Source organism: Spinacia oleracea, chromosome 1 (genome assembly GCF_020520425.1).
Source record: "Spinacia oleracea cultivar Varoflay chromosome 1, BTI_SOV_V1, whole genome shotgun sequence".
NCBI lineage: Eukaryota > Viridiplantae > Streptophyta > Magnoliopsida > Caryophyllales > Amaranthaceae > Spinacia > Spinacia oleracea.
In genome coordinates, this window is record NC_079487.1 from 119,954,247 (window position 1) to 119,962,347 (window position 8,101).

At 33.8% G+C, this 8,101-nt stretch overlaps 1 protein-coding gene across 1 annotated transcript; it reads right to left on the reverse strand.

The window, feature by feature from the left end:
* Positions 1–255: 255 nt before the first annotated feature.
* LOC130471916 (uncharacterized) lies at positions 256–3,374 on the reverse strand. The gene is made up of 3 exons (XM_056842275.1): positions 3,217–3,374; positions 1,616–2,904; positions 256–1,514 (listed from the first exon to the last, which is right to left on the reverse strand). Exons 2-3 carry the CDS (start codon positions 2,876–2,878, stop codon positions 675–677), a joined length of 2,103 nt encoding a protein of 700 aa, XP_056698253.1. The 5' UTR covers positions 2,879–2,904; positions 3,217–3,374; the 3' UTR covers positions 256–674.
* Between the last annotated feature and the right edge of the window lie 4,727 nt (positions 3,375–8,101).

An 8,101-nucleotide genomic window follows, 5' to 3' on the forward strand; every position in this document is an offset into this window, starting at 1 on the left:
GCGACAAAGAACTAACCAATTCTTGAGAAGGAAGAAGGAATTGATAGTGTCAAGTAACCTAACCGTCAAACTCAAGAAAATAAACACATGGAAGGCAATCTGGCAGTGTCAATGAAGAACCATGCAAATAGCAAAGGAGTAGGTGTATAAAGGGTATAAAATTACGCAAAATGAAAGACTTGGCGGTTTTTTTAATATATATTATATATATAGGAGATCTTCAGTGATCATAGATTCATAAGAATATCATATTACTTCTTTTTTTTTACGCAGAAATAGGAAATATATTAAGAGGTATTAAAAACCTCACAACCCAAACATAAGAGTCTTACAAAGCAGCAAAAGCAGCCCATAGCTAGCATCCAAAAACCAGTAAACAGAGCTATGGCTGAAAAGATAATTAGCCTAGTAGCTTTATATAATACAAACCCAAAATAGGTGGAGTTAGAGCAGTTAGCATGATAGTCATTGTACTTCATCCTGTCCAAAAGCAACCCATAGCAATCAAGCAGCTTGTTGAGGCACCATCTCTTTTTCATAGTCTTCCCTAACATTTGCACTTGACATCCTTCTCCAAATGTCAGCAAGCCCAATGTCAGAATATCATATTACTACAGTCATCGTACAAAGAAAGTTATTACAAACGACATGAGAAACAAAACTAATACTATAAATTAAGCAACAAATCTAGGTCGGCTCCATGCCATAGTGATATTGATGCCAACTTTATCTCCCTCAATTATTACACCATCACCAACACCAATGCCAATTTGAAATTCTCTAGTGCCATTTATAAGGTGAGTATAACCACCATATCGGCAACTCAAATCTACGTCTATAAACAAGGAAGAATCATACGGAACAACAACCACAGGTTTCGAAAGCTCCATCTCAAAATCCTTACATGTCTTTTCTAAAGGATTTTCCAAAGTCCTCTCAAAAAGTATACTCCTGAAATATAATCTTTCATAAGATGTTTTGTCACCATACTTTTTATAGCGAGCAACGATACTCCCATGAAGTTTGCTACAAGCATCAGCATCAGCATCAGAAAAATGTTGATGATCCTTGAAAAGGAAACCAACTTTAAGTACACAGTGAACTGCAAACGAGAAGACTGTGTAATGAACAGATGCAAAGCAATGATGATTTGCACCTTTAATAACAGAACACAAGAGGCAATCTTGCCAAGGACTCAAACGGTAATTCAATGCAGTACTCGACGCCACGTCTCCCTTGATCGACACATGACCCTCAACATCTTCAAGGTTTACTGACATACCAAAAAAGTCCCCCGGTGAGAGAAGATACTTGGGGAATTTTAGAGGTAATAAGTTGCAGCCAGGGTACAATATATAGGGATCATTCTTGTCCCTTTCAAAGATATTAATCGGAGGCCAACTGCCGTAAAAGTTAACCATGCCATGGAGACTTAACTTCTGCTCATTTGGCCGACCTATAAATATAGAGAACACCTCGACTTCTCGATGTGCCGTGAACTCTCCTGGGTTGGTCTGAACATACAAGTGACAAAGAAAGGTCAATTTAAAGCAGAAAAAAGTACATCATCAAATACTAAGAAAAATGAGAAAGCACAAGTGAAAAAAAAACATACCGGGATTGAGAAGTGACGTACATTGTTCAATCCCAACCTATCCATTTTGTTATATGATTTATCCAGCATAAATGGTTCCCTCCATTCAGTAAACACTTGAGCATGTAAACAATCTGGACCACGAATGATGTCTTGCTCCCTGCTATAGTTATCAGTTTCAAACTCACAACTTCCCCCGAAAACTATCTCATTCTTAGCACCATCCCATACTTCTACAGAAATTGTGAGAGTTGAATATGCAGGAACAGCCACCACTGATCTAGACAGGGAAATAGGAGACCCCAATATTACTTGTCCAAGCTTATTAGAACCCTTCTTAATCTCGAAAAGAGTAACGCTATGGACTTGCTTTTCAGAGCCATAAAGTTTATACTCAGCAGAAATTTTCCCATATACATCAAGCTCTTCACCTTCCCCTTCCTCTACCTCTTCCTCTTCATCGCTCTCACTTCCCACAAATCGCGACTTAAAAAGTCTAACCTCAACTTGGGCAAACATACCAAAAGTCAATGCCAAGTACTCCACCTCAGCAGAACAGCCAGTACCAGATAGAGTAATGCTCCGAAATTGTTCAAACTGATGATCCTGTTTGACTATATCAGTTGTCTTGAGCAAAGGAGCAGCCCCAAAGATAAGGTTTTTGCCTGAAACTTTATCCAAAATATTAACAAGAACAGTTGGTTTGTCCATTGACATTATATCATCAGGCCCTGTTAGACTTAAGGTACCACCAACAAAAGGGATAAGCTCTGGCTCATCTTGCTCAGTGCGTTCAAAGAGAATGTACCTATTACTACGTTCACTAGCATCATAGACATCAATATTACCATAGAGCTCCCATGACTGATTGCTGCTGTGTGATAGGGTATTGCTTTTGTTGCGAAGATTCACTGATAGAACCTCAAACACTGGTTCACTTCTAACATGCACATAACCATGGCAGGCCCAAGGATCAGTTTGTATGGCTTCAAGTGATTCCGCCATTTTCTTTAGCTCTTGTTCTCTGTTCTTTCGCTCTTGTTCTCTGTTAGTGAGTGGCTTCTGTTCATCTGTGCTCATACCCACTGATAATTGCAGATTGCAGCATCCCCTTTCAATTTCGATATTCTCCTCGTTTTTGTCTAATAAAGTAACTATGCCATTTCCAGAAACACTTCTCTCCAACACTTTATCTTTTGCAGAATTTGCATCTTTTACAAAAACTGGGTCTTTTACAGAAACTGATTCCCCAAAATTCTTTAGATTTTTTACCCTTGAACCCATGGCGAACAAAACAGAGCAAGTTCCACCTAATTGATGCAAATAAACATACAAATGAAATAATTGCGAAAATAGGAATGAATAATCATCTATTCAGGTACAAACAATCGTTTCTATTGAAGAATATATTTCTTGGTAGCTAACCCCAGCCCAATAAAATGAATATATTCGCAAAATCAACAAATTCTAGCAAAAACAAAAGACCCAGAAAGAAATCAATCAAGCAACAAATATAATTCCGCAGGGAAAGGCGGAAACCCTAGAATTGTCGGGGTGAGGGGGAACACAAAATTGTGCGACAAGAATTACAAAAACTGTAATTGAGAAAGTAATAAGCTTACCAGTTTCAGACGAGCATCAGCTTCCTCTCTCCTCCTTCCTGTCGAATTAATTTAAGTTTTCCCCTTTCACTCTTTCAAAGTTCTAGGGTTTCAAATACTGAATTCGATTTGTTGCTTCATTGTTTTTCTTTAATAGATCCTCTACTTAGTATAAATATAAAAGCCCCAACTCTTCTTTAAGTTTTGCATCGTTTTTTCCCCACTATACCCCCCAGTTTGTTTATTATTTTCTATATTGCCATAATCTTACAACTCATTGATAAATTTCCTTTATCTTTTTAAGGAAAATTAGTTAAAAACTAGTATAGTGCCCGTGCGATTGCACAGTTTATAATCCTAATATTAAATTTGCATGAAATCTAAAATGTATTTGCAGACAATCTATAATAAATAAAAAAAATATAGCATATAAATATTTTCTATTTAAAAATTAATGATGGATAAAATACGTTGTTAATGTCTTATTTATTAAAAAAAAATTAAACAAATAAGGGTACAAAGATATGATTGTTTTCGTCCCATTTCATCACCCGTGTCAAATATAAAATTATTCTCATCCACCCTATACTTCGGTAGTCATACTCCTCTAATACTCCCTCGCCGTCTATCTCATTAGCCTATCACTTAACGCCTACCTCCTCCGTCTATTTTATTCGACTATAAATGACTTTGAGGCGGGCGGAGCCTCCACAACCGTACCCGCGTAAAACTTTTATCCCCTCCACCAACTGTTGGTATGGTACCAAACCCCAATCTCATTCATGTTCGTCTTAATTAACTACCTCATTACACGATCATTTAACGCATACCCGTACCATTTACTTTATTCAGATAGAGATGACTTTGGGGCGGGGAGGGACCTCCACACTCGTAACCACCTAAGATCTTATCCCCCTCCTCGCCACCCACAATAGGAACAATAGTACCAACCGGGCCACCCCACCCAATCCCTTTCCTGAAGGGTAAACAATATAATTCATCCACGTTCAATCATCCTCCCGTGTATCTACACCAGCCTCAAACCCACCCCCAGAATCAACATTTTTTGTTTTGGTAAGAGAATTATGAATTTAAAACTCTATTATAGAGTCTTCTATAATTTGATTGTCTGATTAGAGTAAATGAACAAAACATTATAATATGTAGGTTAATAGTTTTTTTTTTGAAAGATTCGCGATAAATTAGTTGAATGATAAGAGGAGGCGGGCGAGGCTAATAAAAAATTCATGCATCCTCGTCCCGTTACCCTCTTAACCCAAAAAAAACTCGCCCCACTGATAACCTTTCGTCCTTATATTCGTTAAATACGTCACTTTTTCTTTCATGCATCTTACTTTTGAATATATTGACATAAGTTTATTATTAAAATTGATTTTATTAGCTATAATATTGATGAAAATATCTAAATGTGACCTATATAATTAGAATTGGGTGAGGATTCGGGTTCTCAAATCCAATAATTCAAACTCGCCCCACCACCAAGGTGGCTTGGTACACGTTATCCTCATATCTATTCACCAACACCAAATCTCTATTTATTAGACAATATTAGTCAATAATCTATCTTTATCTTCGTCCTTAGAATAAATTAATTAAGTCTGGACTCACCCATATCAAGTGTGATGCATGGTTTATATATCATAATGTTAATTTTACACAAAATTTTATATATAAGGGATATTACAATCCTTTACATTAACATAGAAAAATTATTTTTGTCGTTGCAAACATATTAATAATAATTTTGTTACAATATAAAATACTACAACGTACAATATAATAAACCCTTAATTATAAGATATAACCATTATAAAGTCTATGTTGGCTTATGGAGTTAGAAATCAAAATCATCTTTGCCCCTTCACCCCAAATATGATACAATATGATATATTATTAGTAGATCAAATGTACTTACCAACTTTATTCGACCAAATATTCATTAAAAAATGGCAAACTACACCCTCTTAACTGAATTGACCCATTTAAAAATTTATCTTATTCATCAACTTTTAAATCGTACTTAATATAAATCGTAAAATCCAAAATTAAAATTTTACTAAGTTATATGTATGTCTATGCTCACCTGTCTTATCTTGTTATATCACAAATTAATGTTATCGTAATATCTAGTTTTGCATGGACATAATATGAAGCATATCAGTTGCGTTCACATATAATCCGTATGTCGTAGTAATTCCATTTAATGTTTACTAATTACTAATACATAAATTATAAAATATATTTTTTAGTTTAGCAATAATATCTTTTAAAAATATACTTCGTAATAAGGTGTTGAACTAAAGTATATCCTCCGTATAATTTATTTGTTTAATTAGGAAGGGGAAAAGAGCCAGAAAATATTTTAGTATGTTTATTATCAACAGAATCTTTAGATTTATAGTGAAAATCAATAATACTTTTTCCTTAATTTAAGTGTTTTAATTATTATTTTCTATTTAAAAGAGAGGCGAATCAATGAGTGACATTTGTCATCACCACATTGATTTCCTCTCTTTTAGTATAATATATAGATGACATTTTATAACCCAAATTTTGCGAGAAATGACTTATATAATTTTTTTTGTGAAATCACACCTTAATGTAATTTATTTATTTTCGAGAAAGAATGTTGTATAATTTTATTTTTTTGAAATCACACCTTAATTTTTTTTTGCGAAAGACAACCAAAAGTAAGTTTCCGGCATTGACTGAGTTTTTCCGGCCATTGACTTGCACGTGAGAAGCACGTGTGGCTTTATTTTGCTAACCACATCCAATTTTTCTCCAAAGTTCTAAGCTTTAAAATCTAAAGTTGATAAAAAATCGAAATAAAATCAAATTTGAAAATTCAAGACTCGGGAAAATCAGTGTCTTTGTCCAAGTTAAGCCACACGTGTTGGTCACGCGCAAGTCAATATCCGGAAAAGCTCAGTCAATGCCGGAATCTTCCCTTAGGTCATTTCTCGCAAAAAAATACATTAAGGTGTGATTTCACAAAAAAAAAATTATATAAGGTCCTTTCTCGCAAAATTTGAGTTATAAAATGTCCTTTTTGGCAAATTTGCCTTTTTTTAATATAAACACTTGTGTTTTTTAATCTTTTATCTATTACTTATTCTTTTTCGTTTCTCTATTACTTACAAAAGTCGAACACTCACCCCTAGTTTGCGTATTTTTTTTTTTCCAATTTTGCTCCTCGTCAATGTAATGACATGCTTAGCTTTGTTTGGATGCCTATAAAGTTCTCTATGACACTCACTTTCCTTAAAAACTTATAATAAGTATATGGCCAAATCCATATTACTTTAAACCATATTAAAAAAAATTAGTTATGATGTAAGAGTATGATTATCAAGACTTCAAGAATCAAGAGTGTATGATTGATTTATCTTATTATCACGCGTCAAAAACATTTTCAGATTAATAATTCTTTTGCATTGTTTTTGCTTGTCTGGCATAGAATTACATCATACACAAATATATACGCACAATTCTAAATATTTAAATGAATATAATTATTACTCTGTATAGTTAAGGGTATTTAAGTAAGGAGTGGATTCATCGTGTACAAATTGTCAAAACTGATGGAATTACCGATTAAATTAAAATGAATCGATTAACTTTGAATAGGCCTATTTCGGGTTCACTTAAAGCTTTAGCATTGAGCAACACAATGTAGAATGTAATTCAAGCTTTCGATAAGTTTTAGAACTTTATTATACGTAACGACCATATACGGATCGAGTACCTAATTGTCAAGTTTTGATTAATCTCATAAATAATTCATACCAGAGATATTCATTTTCTTTAATTAGTTTCTTTTTCCTAAAATATTGAAGTACATCACTTTTGTGAAAATAACATCAATGTTACTCAAAAAATATTTATTGTTTTATTTAAAAAAAATCATGTGCAACACACGTACACTCAACTAGTAAACACAAATAAAACGAGGTTTTGTGGAGTTAAAATAGGTTGGTCCAAACTTTTGGTTTTTTAACTGACTTCAACCCTTTTTCACTTTTTGGGACCTCGTTTTTATTTTACTGTCAGTTAATCATAGTTTAACCTACCGTTAACCATACTATCACTCAAATAATAAGCCAGGATAAAGGTTAGGGTCCAACCTTTTGATTTTTTAATAACATTATGGCATCATCTTGCGGTGATTTTTGCCGGAAAATAATTTCGGGTTGTAATTTAAAATGGATATATAAGTTTAAGGTTGTAATTGGCAAAAATAAAAATTTGAGGTTGTAATTGGCAAATAAAGAACTTTATTAGGTTGTATTTGACAAATTTTCCATATATTATAGAAGAAATATTGTAAGAGATAATAAAAAATAAGTAAAATTTAAAATAAATGAATAAGTAAAATAAGTACATTTCAAAATAGCATGTGAAAAAAAAAAAAAATTCTTTTCAAAAAAAAAAAAGTAAAAATAAAAATAAAGAGAATCAGAAACATTGAAGTTTTATAAGTCAAATGAAGTCATCAATGTATATTCTCTCCCTCCACTCTGTCCTATCCAACGCCATATTTTCCTCAATCCCAAGAAAGCTCATATCGTGCTCAATCACCTTCCTCTAAGTTTTATTAGGTCTTCCCCTACCCCTTGCAATTCTATCCCTTTGCCACCCTTCTACCTCCTAACCGGGGAATCATTTGATCTGTTGCTTAAATGTCCAAACCATCTTAAACGATTTCCCATCATCTTAAACTCAATCGGTGCAACCCCTACTTTCTTCCTAATAATCTCATTCCTCAAACGATCCTTTTTTGTATGCCCACACATCCAACGTAACATGCGCATCTCCGCCACATTCATCTTGTGCACGTGACAATGTTTCACTGCCCAGCATTCTGTGCCGTATAACAAAGCCA